This window comes from Fusarium subglutinans (assembly GCF_013396075.1).
Source record: "Fusarium subglutinans strain NRRL 66333 chromosome Unknown NRRL66333_c0000061, whole genome shotgun sequence".
Classification (NCBI taxonomy): domain Eukaryota; kingdom Fungi; phylum Ascomycota; class Sordariomycetes; order Hypocreales; family Nectriaceae; genus Fusarium; species Fusarium subglutinans.
This window is the reverse complement of record NW_023502124.1, coordinates 180,420-205,813: the sequence shown is the minus strand read 5'-3', so window position 1 is coordinate 205,813 and position 25,394 is coordinate 180,420. Positions and strand designations below refer to the sequence as shown.

Genomic DNA, 25,394 nt, shown 5'->3' with positions numbered 1-25,394 from the left:
ACGTTATTGCGACGAGAACGCACCGTGCGCCGTGCCGTGCCGTTCCGGGCCGTATGGTTCGCTGGGCGCGTTGGGTTGAGAGTGTATTCAGCCAGCCACGCGATGAACATGTCAGCAAGGGAGGCATAAGCGTGAGGGGACTTTGGACATGGCGTCATGTCTCGTTCTCTTTGCTTGTTGCACTGCTTCTGTCTTTTCGTCGACATTCCGAGAGTCCCTGGTGATGACGGCATTGGCTTGATCTGCTGTTGTTGTGATGATTTTCTGTGACACGCACGTTTCTCAAAGAATGCTTTAGCCATGGACCCCGCCGACGCCACAAGGGAGACGTTTTTGGAGTTAGTGGACTAAGCAGGGCAATAGATCAGCCACGAGCTCGCTGGCCGTTCTAGACTGTCTGCACTAAAAGTGAACCAGTTTATCACTGGCGTCAGTAGCGCTTGGCTTTCTCCAGTGATCTGTATTTATTCGGCACATCTGCACCACCTAGCTACCTGCTCAATTACACGACTTCCATCTATCCAAACTATCCCTCTTCTAATTGCAAGTACTCTCAATTGCATACAAAATGTCTCTAACAAAAGTCGTCAACGGCAAGGTCGTAACCAACACCAATGTCCGTACCCCATCACCATAAACCTCCAACGCTAACGCTCGACAGGTCAAACCTCCCACCGGATGGACCGTCAACTACGAAGACTTTGGAGGTGATAGTGAATGGGGCGATGATGGCGAGGTCGCTGACCTTGTTGGCGGTTATGGTATTGATGGAGTGGTGAAACCGCTGTTCAGGACCCGGTACAGCAGCAACGAGGTCATTTTTGTGATTGAGATCAACGAGCAGTATTATATCTACAACGGCGAGAGTGGATGGGTGCAGCGAATTGTTTCGCCGACGGATTTGAAGGAGATTGTGGAGTTTATTAATGAGCAGGGATGGTTCAGACTCGACACCGAGAATCTCGGCTGATGATCGAAGCTGTGCATTGTATCGAGTCTATATCACAGGTGTATATGCATAGCCGTGCCAAGGCAACTAATAAGGTTCAATATCATTGATTGAGGCATTTTGTGAAGAGACCAGAGCGTTTTCAATTCACAAGACATTCTATAAAACAATTCGTCTGGAGCCGATGACTGCCTCCTAGACTCTCGTAAGTGTTGTTTGCACCCCACCAGGGTCAATATCTCCTCGGCTAAGTGTACTTCTCTTTCAACTCATTGTACCGGCCATTCAAAATAACGATCAACCAAACAGTCCACCTGCTCTTACTGCTAGCAGCTAGATTATCTCCATCATAGTCCTCAACACATCTGTTCTGCTCAGCCGTCGCAGAGTAGACCAGGGCATTATCCAAAAGCTCAGCCGAAATGGCACGAAGACCAGTAGCCAGGAGCGACCTTGCTAGAGCATGGGAGAGGAACTTTGTAAGAGGATCTGCGGCTACGACGACATTGATGGTGAAGTTGTCCATCATGAAATCGGAACGAAGACCGTCAATCAGTCCAACGAGCTGTTGTGCATGAGCTCTCAGTTGTAGCTAGTATATTGTTCTTTGGTGCATAAGCCTTTACGCTACTCGCGATGACAATGCGTCCCGTTGTTCTAAATCAGCAAATGGCACTTAGTTGTTCTATCGGAGGTCCGTCTTTGCTTTCGCATCTGGCTGACTGCCAGTCAACTTCCGGCCTGCACAGCTTCCAGCAATATTCTTATTAGATTTATCTAAAAAGCCATTGTATCCTTCGTGTACGTCGGCGTAGAAATGTAGAGATCGATGCGGACTACGCCTGTTACAGCCTGTTCAGAAGCGTTGCCTATATTTCCCTGTAGAGCTGGATCGCCGCGAAGGAACTTATTAACCCAGGTTCTTCCGATGGTGTTGAGGATGTCGAGTTATATCTGGCTCGCTGAGGTCCGAGATATAGTCTTTAACACGTTTGGCAGCTATAAGTTGGAACCCCAGTCAATCGAATCCCTGAAATGCCGCCTGTAGAGTCAAAGCCGAGTTTAACGTATCAAGTAATCATATCTATATCAATAATTACCAGTCATGTTGTCGCCTTCTCCATCGAGTCCTGAAATGCCCAGTTGTTCAAGTTATCGCCAGGAACCCATAATGACCGATATATTCATGACAAAGTATCTAATTCTGACGCCCAGCAGAAAGTGCCGTTAGCTCTTTACTCTCCGTCAACGTGTCGTCCAATAGCCCCTCCAAAACGACCTTAGTTCATCCTGTAACGCAGGCTGAGCGAGCATCCATTGCTTAGCAACATCGACAAAACTACGTTGAAGTCATTGGCTAGACCTTCGGGGTTGCCGTATGCCTCAACAGTGTCGGTGAGCTTGTGTAACTTGATTGACGAGCGGGCAGACCAGACAGATCAGCAGCCACGACACAGTATCGTGGCCATGCAAGGAGGGCCCTAGGCGGGGACAGACACCCTGGCCACCGCCGCCGACAGGTTCTGGAACGTCGATGGGCGCGACACCAACTCATAAAGGTGCAATGCTGATGCCTGGATCTGAGGAGACAAGATTTCTCATGGGAGCTGTCGCTCTCGACAAGTGATTGGCTGTAGGTTATGATTATATAATAAACCTCCTCTTTCATAGAAGTCATTCATTGTCCTGTATTCCTAGAATTCTACTGAGACGGACAATTGCCTCATTTGGAAAGCAGGGCGACCTCCTCTCACCCCGGGATTTGATTACGTTCTCTCGAATCAGCTTCCCAATTCGGACCACTGATATCTTAGTATCAGAGTCAGAAATGCCCGCAAGGTTGCAGCCACGAATCTAGCGCTTACTCTCAGGCAGAGGTCGGTCGGGGATTGACCCGACTTGCTCGCCGGAGGAAAAGGGCATCTTCCGGAATAATTCTCTTCCCACGAGGAACGGCCCGTTGCGTTCGTGATGGAGCCGGAATCCTTCTGCTTGTGCGCATACGTAAGCGGCCTCCGTAGAGCTTACTTTTTCGCATCTTCCGGGTGAATTCAGGTGTCTATGGCTATTACCTGCCTGATGTTTGGGACTCTAGCCATCTAGCTACCTAAGCTGTCCGTGTCCTCTGACCTTCCATTTTGGCTCTACCTGGAGGACCGTTGCAGCGCTGGGGTAACACATGAGCTTACGAGATCGCCGAGTACTTGCGCGGCGGCCTTACTGCCTCGAGCGGATGTCATTAGGCTAGCAGCTTGCTGTCGTCTTTGTCATCACAAATGTCTCATTTCATAGCTTCTTATGCTCTCGGTCCTGGTCCCCGGAGATACGTTGACCAGGCTTACGATATCAAAATTCTCCACATAAGATTCCATCATGGAGGCGGAATAATAGTCCGTTGGTTCATCTGAGTCTGAGTCAGATGCCGTGAGCCTCGGCAGATATTAATAGGTAGTCTTTGGATAACAACATGCTAACGTTAGTTTGCCACCATTTCCATGATTTTGAGGGAGATATCGATAAGCGCCACGTCACTGTTTCGAAGTCATGAAGTCATCATTATGGTTTTAATGGAACAAGACTCGAATAAGTAAACATGCGTTGACTGTGAGAGCAATCCCATGCAGCGTTCAGCCAGTTCATATCTGCTAGTGGCGCCTCGAAGCGTCATGCGAAATACGAAAATTACATCTTGTGACCAGAAGTAAGACATTTGAATCGCCACACTCGGTTAACTTGATGTGCCAAAACATGACTTGCCTTATCCTGGAAACTTTCTCCGTCATTGCATATGCGGCTGAAACTGATAGGTAAGTACACTGTGACTCTTATGCAGTCACGTAAGCAACCGTTCGCGGACGTTATCCGCCAAGAGAGCTTATTACTGATAGCTACGCTTTTGGAAGGGCCCTGGCCTGTAAATTGATACCGAAGCGTGGGGTGATTCTCCGCTGAATGCGAACGCTTATATGCATGCCGGGTCCTTCGTGCTTAGCAGGGGTAAAAGGGCTTCACCGGTTTGGGCGGCCGATAATAGGAATGGGGATTGGCTAACGTACGGCATTACTACGGCCAAGTGGTAAAATATCGCAGGCGTATATCTAATTGTATACTGTGCCACCCTAAATGCAGATCCTGAAACAAACTAGGGATCAAAGTATTTGATGGAAATTATCGACTCTTAAATGAGGTTCGATAAGACCCGACCTCGCCGTGGAGACATTTCCCACCTCTATGAACACCGTAAACACCAGAAAGAGGCGTTTAACGTTGTGGGAGAGGTTCCAGAGGGCTGACTTTCTTTCTTAAGCTAGCCTCAATATGGCTCATGATTATGCACGTTCAGCTTATTGTTGATGTTCGGAAGCCGCTAATGATACAGCGGACAGTCAGGCGTGTGTCTCAGTAAAGCAGGTAGCACAGTGGCTGTACATTGCAGCAGGAAACCAATGAGATGATTGAGTAATGAATGGCGTGCACTCCGTGGGGAGAACAAGCTTTGTGTACCCGGCAGTCTCGACGCCGAGGGGGGGGCTCAAGGATGAGGTGAGAATGCAGGCTGACCAGCGCCCCCAAAATATCTTGATAGCCAGCTAATCCACCGGGATCGCCTGCGTGTGCGCTGGAGTGGCATTTCAGACCACTTTGACCTTAAAAGAGGGATTAGGCAGTCCTCAGGGAGGATATCACCCGAAACAAATATCGAGTGCCAGTGAATTTCCAACCTCCGGCTAAATTGAAGAAGCTGTTGGCACATGCCCTCGGAAACTACCGACATTGGGACATATCATAGACAAACGACTAATTGGCCAATGCCGACAGTTGAAACCTGATTCGTGTTATCGACCTGAACCTGTACGGCATAGTGACTCTCGTACACGAAGAGGCCTATCTTGTACCGAAATAGTCATTTCACCGATATGTTCGGCACTCTCCAGTTCAACCATTCAGCAGACGCAGGGCCCACCTTCGTCGAACGAGCAGACGGCGCCGCATTCAGCGCTCTTGGCAACAACGTCCTACAGCACACGGCATGTGATCAATGCCGCCAGAAGAAGCTCCGATGCACGGGACGCAAGACGGGCTGTGAGCGCTGCAGGGCCTGTTCTACAGAGTGCACTTATACCCAGCTCTTTGGAAGTAACGTGCGGCGCAAGGACCGAAAAAGGACGGCGCGGCAGAATGATGATGCCACGAGGTCGCAGTCGCCGTCTTCCGAGCAACAGTCCGAATCGGATACTATGCGGAGCACTATTACTATTGCTAACAAAACCTCCCCGAGCGCGTCGGTGCAGGAGGAGAATAGCAGTAGTCAGAATGGTAGCAGTTCTTCTGTTGATCCCCTGGCAAATCCGTTGAATGCAACGCTCCTAGAAGATGCGGCCATGGGCAGCAACACTTCGGGGGATGAATTCGTGTTCTTCGATTTGGAACCCTCCACTTTTGACCGTAAGTTCCCTTTTTCTCAAAGGAAATGGCAAGTCGCTCAGCTTTTTCCTCGCAAATTTAGTGCCAGACTCCAATTCCTTGCCGGACTTTCACTGGTCGCCATATAGTATACCTGGTATTCCGTCGCCCCGGAGTGCACAGGCCGACACTTTCAGCTTCTTGGACTCTCGCGCATCAACAGCCACGACAGCTACACGAATATTCAGCAATTCCACCAATGCTAGCAACAGTGCCTGTGGTGACCAGTGTCTCAAGGTCATGAAGTCACTGCTCGAGGAGCTTGAAACTCGCATGCACGACATGAAGCCCTGCAAAGCTGACGTTGCACTGTCATTCCAAAAACAATCATGTATCCAGTGCACACAGGTAGTCCACTGCAAGAGCTGCTACACCGACCCAGACGCCATGCTGTTTCTTGCCATGATCTGCGAGAAGCTTATCATGCTCAACAAGAAGATACTCTGGTACACGAGGGATGGCACCAATCTAGAGCAGCAGTTGCGCGTGGGTGAATACGATGTGGACCAGACTGAAGAATGGGGGAGTATGTTGCAGCTCCTTACGGTGGTGCAGCTGCGGAAGATCAGGGCGCTGGTAGATGATATTGAGAGAAGCCCAGCAATTGAGGGCAGACATGCTCAGCTTATAATGCTAAAGAGCGTGAAGCAGCAGGTTATTGCGCTTTTGGGGAGGATTAAAGAGGCGTTATTTCAGGTTGTAAATGAGCCATAGACATGCTGGAAAGAAATGGTAAGATCGCATAGACAACATAACGTAGATAGACTATAGAATATCTTCATGAATGGCATGAGAAGGTAGTCTTTTCGGCGCTATAGAATCTCATATCGGAAGTTATTCGGTGATCCGAAAGCGGAAATCTCAATAACAAGCACCTAATATCGCATTTTACTACCTGACAAGGTAGCTTCCGGCAACTAATGTATGGTAATTCTACATACGTCTAAGGCAAACTACCCGAATCAGTTCACTCAGTGTTGCCACGACGCTCCCCATTTGCTACCTTTGCTATCTTCCGTGCCAGATCGGACAGGTCCCGAAATCGAACATGCTGATCCGGTATTTACCACAAGACGTTACAGTGAATTTTACTCAGTTAATCAACATCTATGTGAACCGAGTTCCAATTACTCTTGAACATTATATTGGTAAAGTTCTGTCTCACTTTCATTGCTACCAAATTCCGATATTAGCAGTTAGCAGACCTCACTGTCAAGAACGGTACAAGTACTTTAGTCCCAGACCAGCTTTGGCCCCCAGAGAAAGCGCCTTACTAGTCTTCCTGGCGCTGTTGTTAGGACACCTATTTAGATCAAATTAGGAATGATCTGGTAAGCAATTCAAGTCATGAGTCACCATGTCAGCACTTGCGTAGATCTCGGTCTGTGTACGATATGAGCCATCTAGCGGCAGATTTCTGGCGCGATACGACACTTGCTCCCTGCACAGCCTGATATCTATTAATTCGCAGCACTAATAGAGGTTATTGGGTAGTATCATCGATCCTCTCTCTTGAAACGGTGTATCAGCTGCCTGCACTAAGGGGCCCATCTCCCCTCATATCTTGACCGCATCATGCCCCTCATAGGACTCGGGGAGATCTCTCACTTCCTGGCGATATTTGCCCTTGTGCATGTTTTCTAACACGGCAATGAAGAAGAGTTTGCCAAAACTAAGTTGCAAACAAAGGTGAGGTTTGTCAATTTTAGTGCTATAGCAGCCTCTGCACAGTGCAACGCATGGCTGTCCATTTTGACACCTCCGAAAGGCTCGTTTGGTGTCATCTCTCCAGGAGTATCGAACGCAGGCATCTCACAGAATTTGATCCTCCAATACATGTGACTCAGTCTCAGTAGGCCTCAAAATCTTGTGAAAAGGCGTATGAACAACATTCATCACATCTCCAGTTGTCCATGTAACCTCATGTCAGATAAAGCAGCAACAAAGGTCTGTTTCATGGTCCTATCTTTCTGTGGAGGCTGTTCACTCCCAGTACAAAGATTCCTATGCCTAAGGCCATGTGACCATACATATCATAGATCTCATTTAAGAATATTTCTCTTCCCAAAAGAACGGCCATGCGCGGAAGTTGAAGACTCAAAAGACAGGCCCTTCGCATATTTGACCAATTGGGCCCCTATGGAGAATGGTTATGAACCACCGTCTCTCTTGTGATCTTTTTCGATCGCAAAACGGATGCGGCGGCGCTTGACCGAATGATCGTCCATATCTTTCCGGAATGTATAAAGATGGCTTCTAAGTACATTACGAGCAGCAAGGCACGTACTGGGGTAGATGTTGCTAGGAGGGGCCCGAGGTAAGATGCGAGTGAGTAGAAGTAGATATGATAGATTATGAGGCCGGTCCAGTATAAGGTGAGCTTCTGCAGGTTAGTTTACGTGGTCTTCTAAGTTGGTGGTTGTTGTTTCACTTACCAGTGCGCCTAGAACACTGCTACCATACAGGGCCAACTGCCCAGTGGAGGACTTGCCGTTGAGTCGGAGCCAAGCTTGGATCTTTGTTGGAGTCAACACAAGTGACATAGTGGCAGTTTGTTTTATGAGCCGTGAATAATGACGTTGGTGGAGAAGATACCTCTAGTGCTTTATAGTTCCTGATACCGCACCACGATCTGAATTGTCAGTTTCTAAGCCTCTCACTACTCCTTCAAAACGCAATCCACGTTGCTTACAGTCAACTGTCATCTGATATTTGTTTCGAGTGTTTTAGCCCCCAGTGATCATAGTGTCTAATGCAGTGCATTTCGGATAATTGCCGGATTGGGAAACAAGCCGACATGACCAACAGCCAGAGCTTTATAAGTCAGAAACATAGCAACAAAGGCAGCAGCCCGTCCAAATACACAAGATGGCTCTAATACGTCTCGTGGCTGCTGACAAATGTCAGGATGACAGGAGGTTGGACTATGCTCCGAGACGAGAGTTGGGAATTCGGTAGAGGTTGTACGTTTTGTGGCAGTAATGCGTGTATAGCACCCAACCAGAAGAAGCTACGCGATAATTGATTTGAGATTCAAAACAAATTTGTTATCTACGTGAGAGTCAAGGTGTGTGTACAAAGCCATGACTGCTGTCTAATAGAGATGAGCTAATGGCAATGTCCTCTGCTACATGACTTCGAGTCGAGGCGGGGTTCGATGAGCCAATTTACATGAATGACTGCCCTGTGCATGACATCTGTCAGCGGATTTTGCGCTTACATGAATTCCTAGTTAGTTAGCCAATCGGACGACTCTGGTGCATGATTGCAGCCCGGAAGCACATGTCCCAACACAGTAATAATCCGTAGCGTGTTCAATGGAACATAACCCAATTGAACAACCGTTGCGCACAATTCAATTGGCATAACAAGACGGCAGGTCCAAGTATAGCATAAAACAATTGAATCAGTTGCACAAGGGCTTTCCTTCCATCAGCTTACACATCATAATGAAGTCAACAGACAGCGATATCCAAAGCCTCTATTCAACAACCAGCACTAGACATGAACTCCCTCCTCGTTCTCTCTCTCTGGGCCGCTGGGTTCTACATAGTCTTCAGTATTGCCAACTTCTACTGGCCTCATCTCCGGTACGACGCTAATGGCCAGACCAACGGCTGTCAGCATGCTCCGCACATACCCAGCAAATACCCCTTCTCAGTCGGCTTCCTCTTTACGGCTGTGATGGAAGATAAGGAGAAGAAGGTTCCTGAGATAGGAGTGCCGCGGTGTGGGAAGACGAGGCGTGCTGGGACGTTTGAGCACTATACTCTTGGGAACTATCAATGATCCGAGAAACATTCAGATTGTAATGTTGAAGGTTTTCAAGGACTACACATTTATCATCGTCCGACACGAAATACCGGCTAGGCCCCTTCAATACATGTTCAGGCCATCTTACTGTCTATACGAGCACTAGGCCCTTCTTCGGCGAGCTTCTCAATTCGCAGGCCATTCATTACAGAATCGGAAATCATGTACTTTGGCAAATGGCGGCTTCATTGGTGAAAATACCGTTGCAGCTGCTCTTGGCTATGCACAGGCTTGGATTTGTGGCCTGTCTAGCTTAAGGATAGGTGATAGATTCATAACGGTCCACGTTGTCGGCAAAATATCAGGATCATGCCAGGAGTCATGCAAACAAAGGGTCGACTCTGACAAGACAGTGAAGCGTTCCAATTATGTCTTGAAGGAACTAGCTCCTAATACGGACTCGTCGTTAGCAAGTAGATATTCCATAGGCAATCTCATTCGTCAAGCTCTACAAGCCCTCGCCAAGAACTGATCTTATCCCATGCCTCAGATATCTATGTCATGAAATTGCTGTTGCCCGTTCCTGTGCCTCTTTATGTAAGCCAAGACCGCGTTCAGTGCCAAACGGAGTTAGCGCCCGTAATTCGGGTGAGCCCAATCAGTATGACGCTTAGATACCGTGAATTGATGAAGTCGAGGGGCATTCATTCTTTTTCCAATGCAACCTTTCACCTAATTATAAGCCAATGTCATTGGATTGCATCGCCGCCGATAATCATCCGCCAGCACTTTATTTTAAGCTTATACACAATGTCCCGCTACGAAGACGTTCACAAGAATACCTCTGGCCCTGGGGATGCTCGACCAACAGCCCTGCAAATCGTGCAGGACGAAGGTCTCGAGGGCGCTTTGGCGGATAAAATCTTTTTGATCACTGGTACTTCTGCTGGAATTGGCGTCGAGGTTGGCCGTGCTATTGCTGCGACCGGCGCTCGCGTTTTTCTCGCTGTGCGGGATCTGGAAAAGGGCAAGGCTGCGTGCTCTTCTTTCTTGAAGCCTGGTCAGGTTGACTTGATACGCCTCGATACATCTGACATGTCCTCCGTTCGTGCATGCGCCACTGAGCTCCTAGATAAATCGGCTACACTCAATGTCCTCATCAACAACGCCGCCATCATGGCGACACCATCACGCATAGAGACCAAGGATGGTTTCGAGCAACAACTAGCCACCAACTATCTCGGCCACTTTCTCCTCTTCTGGCTCCTCAAAGATGCCCTCCTCAAAGGATCAACCCCAGAGTTCAACTCCCGCGTCGTCAACGTATCTTCCTCAGGCCACCACGCTTCAGAGATCATCTACGACGATTTCCAGCTCAAAGCCCCAGACGCCTATACCCCGTTCAAAGCCTACGGCCAGAGCAAGCTCGCCCAGATCTACATGTCGAACTACATCGACCGTGTTTACGGTCCCACGGGCCTTCACGCTACTAGCGTCATGCCCGGTGGCATCGCTTCAAACCTCCAGAAGCATATGCCTGAGTCAGTGCTCAGAGACATGAAGGAGAATCCAAAGACGATGAATTTCATGAAAAGTCCCGAACAAGGTGCTGCGACTACGGTTCTGGCAGCAGTTGGCAAGGAGTGGGAGGGCAAAGGCGGAAAGTACCTTGAGGATTGTCGACCTTCCAGACCGGAGCCGTTAGTCCCGGGCGCGATGGGGTATAAAGAGTATATCTATGATTCAGAGAAGGAGAACCAAACCTGGGAGCTGACTTTGGAGACATTGAGTCTCCAAGAGAGGTCTTAGGGAATGGACGCATGAGGACCAAGCAGGTCTGTTGCGATAGAACAAAAGCAGATGCGTCACGTAATCTGGTGTAGCTACTGTAGGGTGTACCGTAGCTTGCGCCATTGGCACTTCAAATTAGATATCTAATAGGTTATGATGCTCTTTGTCTTAAGTAAGCTAACATTATTGTATCCTTCTTGTATCCATCCTATGCGCAAATAGCATCCACAGCTTGGTTGATCCAAAACTGGTTCGTAGGGTTAGGGTCATCCATGGTCTTTTGAGCGATCAACTTGAGATCATCCATCCTCAAATACTCATCAAGACCAATCTCCTCCTTCAAGAACGGGTTAAAACGAATGTACTTGGTATCCTTGTGCTCATCCCTCTCATTGAGATGCGTCATGTGACGTGAAAAGTCTTTGCCCTTGGCGTTGGTGTTGGTAGCAAAGTCCATGACCTTGGATGCCACTCCAACAACCTTGATCCAAGACTGCTTTGCCTTTCCTGGGCTGACGTAGCCAGTACCGAGACTGATGACGCAAGAGATCTGGGGTGAAGGGTCTTTGGGGTCAACGAGCTCAAAGCGTGTGTACCAGAGCTGGTCAATAGGGTTGTTGTTCAGAAGGCCGCCGTCCCAGAACACCAACTCAGGCTTGTCTTCAGGGAACTTCACCTCAGGGAAGAAGGTTGGGGCAGCAGATGTTGCGCGTGCGGCGATGCTGATGGTGAGTTTGTCGCCGTGTTTGAGTAGAGCATCGTTGACTTTGGACTTGGTGTAGATGGTCTTGTCCTTATAGGTGCGCATCAACATAGACTCAGCTCTGTTCTGGGCAGTAGTACAGCAGAACCTGTTGTGTGAGCGGCGTAGCGCAAGGGCGGAGAGATACTTACATCCGTGCACCACCTTCGTGCTGAAGAGGGGCGTTGCCCTTAAGCTTCTTATCGTTCTCATCGAGGCCAAACTTCTCAACAACCTCGTCAATAGCCTTACTCATAGACCCAGCATCAAATCTGCTGTCCTGGACTAAAGCCTTGCTGTTGTTGAGGTACGATGAACCAGGGATCCAACTGATATCCCAGCCGTAGATCTTGGGGCTAAAGATGGTCTTGGCGATTCTGTCATACTCATCAATGGTGTCGTCGACGCTCATGCGAAGACGGAAGAGCATGATACCCATGATACCGCCTGTGCTAGTACCGCCAGCGAGCTCAAAGTAGTCAGCCGGTAGGGGAATGGTCTTGAGGCCTTTCTTCTTCTGGACGCGAAGCATGAGCTCTCTGAGGATGACGAGGCCCATGATACCCCGGACGCCACCGCCATCGAGCGCAAGGAGCCGGAGTCCTTTGGGATGCTTGGTAGAAGCTGCATAGACCATTGTGACTTTTGACTGTAAATGAATGAAATGAAACGAGAAGAGCTGGAAAAGATGGACTGCAGCTGAACTGTATAAATACCCATTCATTGTCAATTTTTTCTTTCTTTTCTCCTCTTATCATCAGGCCTCATTACAACGTCACTAAGCTGAAACTATTGCTCTCTTCAGGGGGATCTTGGCCCGTTTGGGCTACTTGCCATAGCGGTCCGAGCACTAGAGCCAGCTGAACCGCCTTTAGCTTACCACTAGTCGCTGCGGGATATCGCTAGTTTTCAACCTCATCCTGGATGGGTTTTTGATAGTTCGGTGAACTTACAGATACGAAACGGCATGGTTATTCCGTAGAAACAGCATGGGTATCTTGAGATGAGGGTGAAATTTTTCTCGTATCAACCAATTGCTGTAAAGTGGTGTTTGCTTGGTCCAGTCAGCCACAATTGAGCAAAGGAGGTGAACCGTGCATGTGATACCCGTGACGAATATTTGCATTGTCTTATCGGAGCATAAGGTAGTTGGCTTGGGAGATATAAGCTACTTACGGCTATGTCACCTCGTCTTGATCTCAGGTCTGGCTGAGATGCTGATCGGTATAGCACTGACAAGGATTTCCAAGACGGGTACCTAGCAGTGTATATCATGCTCATCACAGGCACGCAGATATAAAAAGCCTAGCGCTGCAATGTCCCCAATTCAAAGAGTTGTTTAAGATTCTCCACTTGTTGTAGTGGGACTGTTGGAAACCCGATTTAATAGCTAGCTGATTTAGCAAATAAGCGGGAAATGATTTGCACAATATCCAGCGCAGTATTAACCACTGTCACCCAAAGCTCTGTAATCTGTAGTAAATAACCATTGCAATTTAGTATTTTGCAATCGAGATTCTGTTTTTTCCTTCTTTTTTTCTTTTTTAAGATTTCTTTCGTAAATCACGGCAGTGCATTATCAGTGACTGACTGATCAAAGTGATACTACCCTGGAGTTCGAAAAACCCTATGATAAGAGATAAGATAAGCCGATAGGCGATAGTGATAACATTCGGGATGCGGTACGAGAGAAGTACAGACGCGACGCGTTTGATCTTAGCTATTCATACGTAACTGAGCCAACAGCCACTGGCAGTATCAACACGAATGAAGTCTTCACTACTAGTCTTCGCTCCTAAAGGAGACACTGATATCATTCTCCGAAAGCCCAATTTCCGCAGCCACCAAGAACCGTTGCCAGAAGCCGGTGATCCGGAAGCCGCCGAGGAAGAGCACGAGGAGAACGAGAACGGCGAGGATAAAGAGCGAAATGACCAGAGAGAGCTTGAACGACCTGCTTCAGAGGATTTCAAGGACGTCACATCTTCGATACAGAGCCTCGATGATCTGAAGACCCTGAAGCCATGCTACGAGCACGGACAAAATGTCGAAATCTGCTACCGCGTTTCATCAGCTCACTTGATGCTTGCGTCACCCGTCTTCAAGGCGATGCTAGACGGTCCATTCAAAGAGAGCTGTCGTAATGAGGACGGGCTCTTCGAAGTCAAGGCTTTTGAGTCCAGCGCCGAAGCGCTACTCATCTTGCTTGATATCTTTCACGGACACCATAGAGATGTTCCAAAGACAATGGATCTTTCTTTGTTGACAGAGATGTCTATACTTGTTGACTATTACGAGTGCCACGAGATCGTGGAGATGTTTGCTGAGAACTGGGTCGCCTCTGTTATCCAGGAAGATGAGATAGAGGGGTCTGATTACCAGACGAATATGTCTCGGTTGTTCATCAGTTGGGTGTTTGCGAAGAGCGAGCTCTTCAACTCAATCGTTCACACCGTCCTCAAATTGACCCCCGGGCCCATTTATACGGATCTGCCGCTCCCGAGTACCATCCTGGGTAAGTTACGACAACGAGCGCTTCATAGATCATGACTAACAACCTTGCAGACTCACTAGATCAACGCAGAAAGAGTCTTACGAAACAATTCCTCGACAATCTATACGAGCTACTTGAATCTTTCTGGAGCACGGACGGTGGCTGTCGCAAAGAGTGTACAGCCATAATGCTGGGAATGCTGATCAAGCAGATGCGCAGCTTCGGCTTAGAGGTTCCGAGAGCCAAGGGACAACCTGCCGAAGAGAAGAGCTTTTTGGAACTACAGGAATTCTCAACCAACCTCGAAACTCCGCAATGGTCGATTCCAACCATTGGGGGGATACATAAATGCTCTTTCAAAGGCAAAACGGATCCCTGGTTGGAGAAAATGTCCGAAGTCGATATCTGCCATGGTGTCAGATTCGGGGACTTTAAATTGGCCAGCTCAGTGCAAAAGATCTTCGCATCAGGTGTAAAGAAAGAGAAGCCAAACGAGCAAGCATGAAGAAGCCTATCAGTGAGATGGTCTCGTGAGGCTGAGGAGCTTCAATCGCCGTTTATCCTGAAGATTGGCGCTGCTATGAATGTCTTGGTGTCGTTAGTGCACGCATAGACTTAGATTGAATAAGACAAGAAATCATAAGAGTGATAGGATGTACGCGGAGAAGCCTCTGCAAGATTACAGACCAGTGTCCCACTTGACCTTAGTTATAAGCCGCACTGCTGCGAATTAGTGGCGGATCCAGCGAAGCGATGCGTGTTGAGGATGAACATGCTGATGTAAGAATTTAGGCAGGCAATGACTCTTCGGTGAGACGGATACGCAACCCACGGGGCTGATCCCTCAGGTCCACTACCTGTGGAGTATTTAACAGCGCCTTTTCATCCATCAACGGATCAGAGTCCAAGGAATTACGATAATCAGACCCTAACACGAAAAATGCCAAAGAACAGGCCATCCAAAGAAAAGCGAGACCAAGCAAAAGCAGACGAAAGACGTACATCAAGAATAGATAAAGAAACGAGGGAAGATGAACGCGCGAAAGCAGTCGCTGAGGACGATTCCCTCGACTTTGCTGCGAAGGTTGTTCGTTTAGCTGAGATCAGAAATTGGTTCTGCGCAGATACAACTGTTGTTGATCAATACATGTCAAGCGACCTTTCAACAGCTGAGGCAGTCGACATTCTGGCAGAGCCAATAGACGAGGCATACTCAACTGCAAACGCAGGCACAGAATATTTTCGACAAGAGAGGGTCGCTCGAATACAACGAAAGTATCATAGTCCGGAGAAGGCACTCGAGCTTTGGGGACCTGAGCAAGATTGGCCTGAACCAGAAGATGAGCGAGATCACTCTGGAAACGCTGAGATGCTTCTTTGGAACCTTTGGTACTCTATTATTCACACAGCAAAGAAAGTTCCCTTCACCGACGAGACTCGACAGCACAAACTAGTTGATCTACTCAGAGCACTCAAAGCCCGACCAAATCCCCCAGAACCAGTACCAATGACGATTCCGCTGAAAAGAAGTTGGATCTGGGAGCTCGGCACCGTTTGGAGCGACCTGATTATTCTGGGCACCTCAATTGCCGAAGTGAGGGATGACTCTTGTGGATGCGGAGCTGGTTGGACATGGCCAGAGCAACACGCAGAGCAGAACCTGAACGCGTTCTATGCTCGACTGACTGCCAGCGGAGTAGCAAACATACACGTCCAAGGAGAAATTTGTGCTGTTGACGCGCTAGAAAAAGCCCCGACGCCATGGTATCGCCGTGTATCACCACCGGCAGACCATGAGATTCTCAGTCACTACGTTACTTGCGCGTCGCTATGGACCATCATTGCTGGCAAGGAGGTTTATGCTAGGCATCCGCATACCAGAGATGAAAGAGATATTGAGGTGGTGAATAGGATATTGGACTTGAGGGATAATGAGCTTCCGTGGAACAGATCACGGAAGAGGTATAAAGGTCGGGGGAGATGGGAGACGGCAAGGAGAGAATTTGCACGCAGGAGGTTTGAGGCTGAGTCTCAGAACGAGGAGTTGTCACTAGAAGTTCGGGAATTGGCTGGACGAGCTGCAAAGGCAATGAGTGGAATTGTCTGGCAAAAGCAAGAGGATGAGTAATTGGCGCCATGGACAAGTAGTCGTGTACGTGCTACCGCCGTCTCAAAGTGGGGATCTAAGACACGCGGCGTTAAGCACATCACGATGCGGGGCACTACAGGATAGACAACAAGACCAAGAACAGCAGCAGAACAACGCAGGAAGACGCATTTTCACATGAGAAAAAAGGCAGTTGAAGTACGAAAGAAACGTAGACTTTCACACACACTTTTTGCCGTATTCCGTGGGTCACGCGGCAACAGGGCCATTTCCCCGATACTCAATCAGGTTACCGCCACTAGCAAGTCTCAGCTGAAGCATCAATAGCGCAAACTCACCTTTCCCCATTCAAGAATTGGCACATATGGGACTGCATATATTTGTTCCCTGCATGAGACTAGGGGCTTTGAAACATTTACCGTGATGGCCATGTTTCATATGCATCACTCGGCACTGTTCTAGACTGGTCTCTGTGACGACAATGGAGGGGAAGGCTGCGATACCCCTCAATGTGTACAGAAAGGATAGGCTCGGTATACGAAGTGTTGGAATTTTAGCTGTGGTCAAGCTTAGCAACCTTTCCGGTTCTGAAGCAGTAGAATTATGGTATTACTTGTGTTATAAGAACAGCCCCTCCTCCTACTTCTCAAGACTGCTCCCGAGATTTACATACTGTTCTATATCTCTATCAATACCCATAAACACAATGGTCAGCGACGAGCAGATCGAGCATGAGCGTCGCCAACACGCCCGCGTCGGCTCATACTTCCTTGGCCCCCGCGCTGAGAACTTTGACCTTCTCAGTGAATTCTTCACTCATGTCTTGAACGAACAAAAGAACACCCGAGAGAATCTCTACAAAGATGATCCACCTTTCATCACCCAAGACATGATCAAGACAGAGGAATTCCAAGGTAGTATCGCTCAACTCCGTGAAGATGTCAAGTATATCTCCGGGAAGTTGTCGAAAAACTCGATTCCATTCTGGTCGCCGAGATACAACGCTCATATGAACATGGATACTGCGATGCCTAGTATCATCGGGTGTAAGTAGAGTTGACGCGTTGATGAGCATTGCTGACGGGCGGGGTGTAGATATGGCGGCTATGATGTACAACCCTAACAATGTTGCGACAGAAGCTAGTCCCTACACTACTAGCGTAGAGCGTGATGTCGGCGTGGACCTTTGTCGCATGCTGGGCTATGGCTACGGTGTTGGTGGTGAAGACTCAGATGTTGTACCATGGGGTCATATTACATGCGTTAGTAAACTCTTCATGTGTCAAGGTGATATCTAACAACATTACAGGATGGTTCAGTGGCTAATCTCGAGGCCATTTGGGCGAGTAAGTCTATCATTCGTCCCATTTTCACTTTGCCCCTCTTACCGATGATTAGTTCGAAACCTCAAGTTCTACCCGCTCTCTCTCAAGCTCGCCATGGCCAAAGGTGCACCGCTCAACTTCCTTACCACCATTGAGCCACCTTTTAAGGTTACTACTTGCAAAGGTGATGAAAAGCCCTTCACTGAGTTGTCAACCTGGGAGCTTCTGAACCTGAAGCCTACGGCCATTCTCCAGATCCCCACTCGTTTGACGAGTGAATATGCCATCTCCCCCTCTTTCTTGCAGACTGCTCTGCACGATTATCTGATCCAGACTGTCGGAAAGGAATATGTTGATCAGAAGTTTGGCATCACCAAGCCTGCCAAGTTCTTTGTTAGTGCTACGAAGCATTACTCTTGGCCCAAGGGTGGAGGTAAATGAAATAGTCTCGTGTGATACAGCACTGTTGCTAATGATATGCAGCTATCTCTGGTCTTGGGTCCGATAACTTCGTCGACATTGCCGTTGATGAAGAAGCCCGCATGGACATCTCCAGCCTCCGCGCCCATCTCGAGTCCTGCATTGAGGGCGATGACGAATCTCAGTACACACCCGTCTTTGGTGGTGTTGTCATCATCGGATCAACTGAACATGGTGCCTGTGACCCTCTTCGCCAAGTCGTTGAGCTTCGCGAAGAATTCCAAGCTCGCGGCCTATCGTTTGCAATCCATGCCGACGCTGCGTGGGGAGGTTACTTCTCTTCTATGATTGAGCGCAGGATGTTCGCTCCCGTTCCTGGTGGAGACTTGCCGTTTATTCCCAAGTTGGCCATTCAGCCTTATACGAGAGAGCAGCTTGAGTGTCTCCCTTTTGCTGATAGCATCACTATCGATCCTCACAAGTGAGTCCTAAAGGCTCCGATCCTCATCACATTTATTAACCATTGACAGGTCCGGCTACATCAACTACCCTGCCGGTGGTCTTTGTTACCGTGATCAGCGCATGCGCTACCTCATCACCTGGACCAGCCCAATTGTCTATCATCAGGGTGATGATAAGGGAAGTATGGGTGTCTATGGTGTTGAGGGAAGTAAGCCTGGAGCTGCAGCAGTGGCTACATGGTTGACGCACAAGACCCTCGGACTCGAGGTGGACGGATATGGTAGACTCCTTGGAGAAGCCATCTTCACTTGCACCAAGGTTTGTACCACTAAAGCCTTTTATGAAAGATGTACTAAAGTTACAGCTCTACTGCCACTGGGCCACTTTGACCAAGCCAGAAGATGACCTGATCGTCGTACCCCTCATCAGACTGCCCATTGAGCGCAACGGTGGCTCAGCTGAGGATGTTGCAAAAGAAAAGGAACGAATCCGCTCGAAGATCCTTGGAGTCAGCAACGAGGATCTGTTCAAGGATGAAGAGACATGGGAGCTTCTTGAGACTCTCGGTGGTGATCTAATGATCAATGCCTTCGCTTGTAATTTTCGGATCAATGGCAAGCCTAACACCAATATCGTAAGTCACTGCACTCTCATCTTGGCGTTTATGCTTACAAGGTTCAGGTCGAAGCCAATTACCTCAATGAGCGCATATTCCAGCGTTTGTCCTACACCATTGAAGATGACGAGAAACCGATCTCTGATCGTCCCTTGTTCCTCACCTCGTCATCGTTCGGTGAGAAGGCTTATGGCAAGTGCTTGACTAACTTCAAACGACGTCTTGAACTCTCAAACGAGGAGTATTCTGCTCACGGAGATCTGAAGTTCTTGGTCAATGTTACGATGAGCCCTTGGCCTACGGACTCACCATTCCTTGAGAGCTTGGTGACTTCGTTCAGAAAGATCGCAGAGGAAGAGGTCCAGGTAAGTCTCACAGGCCGGAAGATTGTATGAACCGGCACTAAAGCCAATAGCACGTCCTCGCTCGCAACACTGAAACGCCAGACTTTCACGGCTTTGTCGTTCAAGGTCACGACAAGATCTACCTCGTCCACATTCCCATGTTCAACATGGCCGCTCACCGCTGGCAAGTCATCATCACCGCTGAGCTCCCCAGCGAAGTCAAGGAACTCTATCATAAGCTTCGTAAGGAGAATCCAGACAAGTTCTACACCATCGCCAACGTGGAGCCTGAAAAGCTTGGTAATCTCCTTGAGTCCACTGGTGATGTTGAGTTCCGAATGGACGACGGCATTCCAGATGATGGCGCTGAACCTCTGGCCAAGTTCAAGCTTTCCAATATTGACGTTGTCATCAAACGATCCATGTCGCATGATGACTTGGACAAGGAATACCCCAATAGAATGCCCTTCTATCTTTATGGAAGCAATGCCGAGGCTAATATTGACCATGTGCTGAGAACTGCACCCAATGCCCAGCTTAGCGGAGATCGTGTCAAGCTCAATCTCAACCCGGAATTGAGCGATGAGCAGCTTGGCAAGGGTATAGTGGCAGTACTGGAAGACGTCTATGAGAACGCAATTCAGCCGCTGTAAGTTTTCCTCTTCCAACATCGGAGTTATTCAAGCTAAGATTTTGCAGACCCCAAGAGAAGAATGAGAAGAAAAAATCGGTTGTCATAACTGATGCGCCTGGACTGTCGCTTGTTGCTGATCACAAGCATAAGGTCTCGGTGTACAATAACTACGATGAGTTCCTTGGAGGGTCCAAGCCGATCGCAAGTGGTGACTTGAGTCTCACATCCAAGATATTTGCTGATTGGGAATTGGTCAATATGGATTAAACACCACTAGGGCATCAATGCAACTCATGAGAGATCCGTATTAATTCCAAATCATGACTACTCTAATTGAACTACCAAGCGATGCATGTTATAACTGAATGAATGTCGATTATCTCACTTCTTCACAGAGTCAGAACCCATCTCATAGACCGGCTCCTGCTCACGCGCCTCGGGACCAGCCATCTCATACGCCGGCGCAGGTGTGTGAAACGCTGGCGGGGGCGATGGTTGTTGATGCCATCCCCCGGGTGAAGTTGGACCGACACTTGACATAGGTCCACTCATCATCGATATACGAGCATCTGACGGTGCAGGAGATGCCGCCATGCTATGATCAGGATAAGGCTGTGCAGCTGGTTGGTAATGTTGTTGCTGGGGGTATGGGTTCTGGTTCATAGGGGCGGGAGGAGGAGCTTGTTGCTGCGCCATGACTGGTTGAGCTGGTGCTGGGGCAGGTTCGGGCTTGGATTTACGTCTACGCAGCAGGCAGACGACACCAAGACCGATGAGGCCAATGAGAGCGACACCACCGACTACACCGCCGACGATAGCACCGACAGGTGTCGACTTGCTCTTCTTGGTAGGCTCAGGAGCTTCCGAAGTTGTCGTTGTTTCTGCTTGAGTCTCTGTCTCGCTTGCCTGGCTAGCAGAACCGCTATCAGAGTTGATAGCGGTAGCCCTTAGTGACTCTGAAGCGATGCCGTCGCTGAGGGTTGTAGTCTTGAAGTTGGCATTCTTCTGGCCGTCGTATGTGAAGTCGACAGATTGTGGCTTGCCGACGGGTGTGGATGCACAGCGATAGTCGGCAATTCCGCTTGGGAAGGCATACGTGCGGCAGTAAGGCGTATCGGAGTCGGTGCTGCAAGGTTAGTTAGTGTTGAGAATCTGAGACGGCGATAATAGTGTCTCACCATTTAAGATAGAAAGTGTTACTCTGACACACGTCATCGCATGAGCTAGGATTGACGGCTATACTAGACTCAACACAAAGGATGAAGATGTCAGAGCCGCAACCGACAAGACCGCTACGACTAACACCAGCCCATGAACACGGGCGACCATTGCCGCAGGTGACTGCAGCGCCTGCTTGTCCAGACAAGTATCCGCATGTTGCGTCGGGCGCGATAGTGACCACCAGAGGCTCACTCGAAGAGGCTGCTTGCCGTGCTTGAAGCCCGTTGTGGCCGACAAGCATCTCTGCTTCGTGCATGATACCATACGGGGCTTCGGTTATTGCTGCTGGTACATCGCGTACACGATTCCGTTGGGCAGCGCGAGCGACGTCCACTGCGTTAGCTGCCTGGAGCATAGCTCCAAGCAAGAGAGCCTGTGAAGTTGACCGCATGGTGAACCTACAGGCCAAACGTGAGAAAAATAGTCCTGAGAATGGTAAAATAAAAGAGATGCACGAGGAAATAACCAAGCAAAAAGAACTGGACGCGATTGCAGGAAACAATTGTTATGAAGGAGCCAGCGCAGAGCAACAATGCGCCTAAGCAGCCTAAGCTAATGCCCCTAGGCAGATCAAAACGCCACTGAAAGGCCAGAACCAATATTGTGTGACCGGGCTTGCAGGAGCTGAATCCTCCATTCCAAAGGTCACCTCAGCCGCACCCTAAATGGGTGATTGTTAGCAATCTCCGCCTCGGAACGGAGCTAATTGCACTCGGAGAGGACAATTAGACGAGGGCTTGAGGTTCCAAAATAGCGACTGTCGCGATAGATCAGAGGGTTTGATGAGATTTCTGCCCTCGAGGGAAATGCAGGGACCATCACGACGTGGAGAGGGAGTTCAATTGCTTCAAGACGTCGTTTGTAGGACTGGATAAATACCGTTGACCCCACTACTCAATTGACGCAAAGGCCTTGCTTCCAATGAGTTGCACTATGACACCACCAAAAGGGCGCGTTGGACATCTGCGAACCCTTACTCAAGCACAGCCCCTCTGCCATTCCGCATTCGATTTATCTTTATCGCCGACCATCAGTGATCCATCTCAAGCCCAGACCAAATAAAGAAAGCAAAACCGCAGAATGAGACATACGACAACATTGGCGAGCCAGAGACCATCCACAGATTGACCGTCCCTTGCTTATCGTCGCACAGCTTCCCCAAAACAGCACCCCTGCCTCCATACGAGATCTCCTCTGCAGTGTAACACTTCATCCCGACAGCCCAACTCAATCGGGCATGACCTCCCAAGGCCGCTGTTTTACAAACGAAAAAAAAAAGCATGGGCCTTCCGCCGTTTTCATTTCGGCGAATATGCTTAAGACCAGCCCTGAGATGTCTCATTGGCTTGGCGTCGGGAGCTGAAAGATTTCGGCGCTATGATTTGGGACTATTGGGCTTGGCAACTGTCTTGGTTTCACTGCCCCGGAAAATGAGCCTTGTAAGGCTCTCGACGAGAAACAATCGCGGTAACGTTGCGGTAGGTGATGGGTCTTGGTTGGGTTGCTACAGAGAAACCGGGCGAGGAATTGCAGAGCAGGGCTTGTAGCCAAGAAGTGAGGCTCTGTGAAGACCCGAGATCCTGTGATTAGATGGTGCAGAGAGCGGTTCTGTGTTGGTGCTGGTGGTCTCGATGCGCCCATAGTGACCCTTGCCGCTAAATTGAGGGGTCGAAACGCCACGTCTGAGCAAACACATCACAGACCAGACGAGATTCAACAAGTGATTCTTGGCTACTTCAACTTCTCGCTCAACAGCATTGACTACATTGCTGTAAAAAGAACGTAAAAAAAAGTTTCCATTTTTGGCTGACGAATAATTTAAACTTGAAAATCCCACACGACAATGATGGAAGCATCGCTCTCGCAGGTTGGGGTTTGTGCATAACATGCATAATGCTTATGCCAATCATGTACGGAGTAGGGCTTTATGCACAATCAGCTTCTGTCAGCAAATACTAACCTGCGATACGCGCAAGGAACATGATGACATCACAGTCTTTCTCACTGTGTTTGTGTGAGACAGGACATTTGCCAACTTCAATAGACACATATTCACAATAGCCATACTTCTTTTCCATAACATGGCCGTCTTATCCAACTTGCCAGACGAGACCCTCCACAGAGTCCTCGAGTTCGTCACAAATGACCGCGAGTCGCTAGAAAACGTCAGCGTCGTCAACAGGCGCCTCAACAAAATCGTCTTTCCTCTCCTCGTGCGCCAATGGAACAACAGCCAAGAATGTCTTGAGCCGTCAATCGGGAGACTTGCTCTTCATCTTCTCCGAAATCCTAATCTTCGACGGCACGTGAAACGGCTGGACCTTGGATACCTTCGGCCTTTGTACAATCATGATCCCGATCCCGATTCGGTCGACTTGAGCCCTGAGAGTCTAGCTGCTCTCGTAGGCGCTGCTCATAAGGATCCTCCTGAGAGTCTAGCTGCTCTCGCAGACGCTACTGAGAAGGATCTTCAAGTATCAAAGTTGCTCCCAGCTCACGTATACCATCGCATACGCCTTGGTTGCGTGGATGCAATCGCCGTGTTGATCTTGACTTGGTGTACAAGATTGACCCATCTGAACATCACAGTACCACCTTTTAGTCCTTGTTCTCGCGAACATTTCATGCCTCTGCTTTACGTGAAGGAGGCTGTTTGTCGATTGCTTGATGGACCGGCTGAAATGGTACCACAGTTGCCCCTTGACCAAGTTCGTCATGTTACCTTGCAACCCAGCGACAGCTGGGAAGTCTACGACATGGCGTATGCTAGATCATTCCTGCACCTTCCTTGTATTCAGACGCTCTGTGCCTATGGTTTAGTTGATGATCTGGATAACCCTCTCCCCCTAACGTATCTTCATGATTACGTGCCTCCTTTTCCGGTTTCGACATCCCCAATCACAGAGTTAACCATAGTGGGAGGGTTATTACGATCTGGCGTCCCAGATTTCATCACTGCATGTCGGGCCCTCACAAAACTCAGCGTTAGTGTCGACCATAGGCTGGAAATGTACGGCTTTCCAGACCAGAAAGAGCTAGCGGGGGCCCTCTTGAAACACAAAGATTCTCTAGAAGACCTGGACCTCGACATTAGTATGCTACAGTTCCCTAGCCTAGACCCGGTTTTGGAGGAGGTGTATCCACAATTGTCACGCATCCAGACTCTTACAGTCCATATTGCGGACTTGTTCGAAGGTTCCCGGTCCGATGAAGTTGAGAATTGTACCAAGATCGTCCTTGATCGGATACCTCAAGGTATCCAAGTTCTCAAGCTTCGTACCCATATGTTCATGGAGAGCTGGGTTAGTCATAGCAAGGATGTTGAGGGGTTCCTTGAGCCATACCTGGAGGGTATTATAGAGCTACTTGAAGAAGCTGGACCACAGAGGCGGTTTAGCAAGTTACGAGTCCTGGGTCTCTCGAAGGCATTTATGGATGACCCGATTATGTTTCATATCAAGAGGATCAAAGAAATGGCTAGGTTGAGAGGGGTCAACGCTTTGTTTGATGGTTGAACAATCGCCAGTACTCTAGAGAAATGTCAGTAATTTGAGATGACAATGCCTACATATCACCTACTGTCTCTGCCACCTGTGCTCATCAATCTCGGAAAAATGCTAGTTTTGCAGGTACATCCGTTTCGGTTTAATATGATACTCGATGCCGCGATCTTGTTCAGTGAGTACTTGCTGCGCTGGACACGCGTCTTGGCTGCATCTGTGAGCAACCCTGAATTTCTCATTCGTCTGGCAATGGTGCCACGTATAGAGCAGCGACCCGCAAGTTTGACAATGTCGTCCAATAGCATGCCCACAGTCAGAAGGATGTAACTCAGCTCGGCGCCATACTCTGCACGACCTTTGGGGTCAGGTCACCTATGTGCGGGATTTGTTCTTCTTCAAAGCGCCTAATTTCTGCAAAGTGATGAAATTGGTTGACCCTGCCCCCGTACTGTAATATAATTTCCCATGGCTGTAAGTATTGCCTATCGGGCTGATACTTATCATTCCAACTCCTCATTCTTATGGCCAAAATAAGGGCCTCTTATCTTCCGTGACCCATCCACTTGCAG

At 48.8% G+C, this 25,394-nt stretch overlaps 11 protein-coding genes across 11 annotated transcripts; 8 read left to right on the top strand and 3 right to left on the bottom strand.

The window, feature by feature from the left end:
* Positions 1-568: 568 nt before the first annotated feature.
* Positions 569-970, top strand: FSUBG_6091 (uncharacterized protein; the record flags this gene model as incomplete). Its single annotated transcript, XM_036684254.1, has 2 exons — positions 569-616; positions 662-970. 2 exons carry the CDS (start codon positions 569-571, stop codon positions 968-970), a joined length of 357 nt encoding a protein of 118 aa, XP_036538452.1.
* A 226-nt stretch (positions 971-1,196) lies between these two features.
* On the bottom strand, positions 1,197-1,475 carry FSUBG_6090 (uncharacterized protein; the record flags this gene model as incomplete). The annotated part of the gene is made up of 1 exon (XM_036684253.1): positions 1,197-1,475. The coding sequence occupies one exon, from the start codon at positions 1,473-1,475 to the stop codon at positions 1,197-1,199; it is 279 nt and encodes a 92-aa protein (XP_036538451.1).
* A 3,391-nt stretch (positions 1,476-4,866) lies between these two features.
* FSUBG_6089 (uncharacterized protein) lies at positions 4,867-6,127 on the top strand (the record flags this gene model as incomplete). Its single annotated transcript, XM_036684251.1, has 2 exons — positions 4,867-5,395; positions 5,457-6,127. 2 exons carry the CDS (start codon positions 4,867-4,869, stop codon positions 6,125-6,127), a joined length of 1,200 nt encoding a protein of 399 aa, XP_036538450.1.
* A 2,790-nt stretch (positions 6,128-8,917) lies between these two features.
* FSUBG_6088 (cytochrome P450 monooxygenase 52A6) lies at positions 8,918-9,202 on the top strand (the record flags this gene model as incomplete). The annotated part of the gene is made up of 1 exon (XM_036684250.1): positions 8,918-9,202. The coding sequence occupies one exon, from the start codon at positions 8,918-8,920 to the stop codon at positions 9,200-9,202; it is 285 nt and encodes a 94-aa protein (XP_036538449.1).
* A 774-nt stretch (positions 9,203-9,976) lies between these two features.
* FSUBG_6087 (reductase) lies at positions 9,977-10,975 on the top strand (the record flags this gene model as incomplete). Its single annotated transcript, XM_036684249.1, has 1 exon — positions 9,977-10,975. One exon carries the CDS (start codon positions 9,977-9,979, stop codon positions 10,973-10,975), a length of 999 nt encoding a protein of 332 aa, XP_036538448.1.
* Positions 10,976-11,165: 190 nt separating this feature from the next.
* On the bottom strand, positions 11,166-12,336 carry FSUBG_6086 (calcium-independent phospholipase A2; the record flags this gene model as incomplete). The annotated part of the gene is made up of 2 exons (XM_036684248.1): positions 11,166-11,781; positions 11,852-12,336. 2 exons carry the CDS (start codon positions 12,334-12,336, stop codon positions 11,166-11,168), a joined length of 1,101 nt encoding a protein of 366 aa, XP_036538447.1.
* Positions 12,337-13,466: 1,130 nt separating this feature from the next.
* On the top strand, positions 13,467-14,698 carry FSUBG_6085 (uncharacterized protein; the record flags this gene model as incomplete). The annotated part of the gene is made up of 2 exons (XM_036684247.1): positions 13,467-14,214; positions 14,265-14,698. The coding sequence occupies 2 exons, from the start codon at positions 13,467-13,469 to the stop codon at positions 14,696-14,698; spliced, it is 1,182 nt and encodes a 393-aa protein (XP_036538446.1).
* Positions 14,699-15,133: 435 nt separating this feature from the next.
* On the top strand, positions 15,134-16,321 carry FSUBG_6084 (uncharacterized protein; the record flags this gene model as incomplete). The annotated part of the gene is made up of 1 exon (XM_036684246.1): positions 15,134-16,321. One exon carries the CDS (start codon positions 15,134-15,136, stop codon positions 16,319-16,321), a length of 1,188 nt encoding a protein of 395 aa, XP_036538445.1.
* A 685-nt stretch (positions 16,322-17,006) lies between these two features.
* On the top strand, positions 17,007-20,368 carry FSUBG_6083 (L-tyrosine decarboxylase; the record flags this gene model as incomplete). The annotated part of the gene is made up of 10 exons (XM_036684245.1): positions 17,007-17,346; positions 17,396-17,562; positions 17,610-17,646; positions 17,699-18,058; positions 18,109-18,526; positions 18,576-18,825; positions 18,872-19,141; positions 19,189-19,488; positions 19,539-20,116; positions 20,167-20,368. The coding sequence occupies 10 exons, from the start codon at positions 17,007-17,009 to the stop codon at positions 20,366-20,368; spliced, it is 2,922 nt and encodes a 973-aa protein (XP_036538444.1).
* A 114-nt stretch (positions 20,369-20,482) lies between these two features.
* On the bottom strand, positions 20,483-21,713 carry FSUBG_6082 (uncharacterized protein; the record flags this gene model as incomplete). The annotated part of the gene is made up of 2 exons (XM_036684244.1): positions 20,483-21,227; positions 21,280-21,713. 2 exons carry the CDS (start codon positions 21,711-21,713, stop codon positions 20,483-20,485), a joined length of 1,179 nt encoding a protein of 392 aa, XP_036538443.1.
* A 1,690-nt stretch (positions 21,714-23,403) lies between these two features.
* Positions 23,404-24,837, top strand: FSUBG_6081 (uncharacterized protein; the record flags this gene model as incomplete). The annotated part of the gene is made up of 1 exon (XM_036684243.1): positions 23,404-24,837. One exon carries the CDS (start codon positions 23,404-23,406, stop codon positions 24,835-24,837), a length of 1,434 nt encoding a protein of 477 aa, XP_036538442.1.
* Positions 24,838-25,394: the final 557 nt, after the last annotated feature.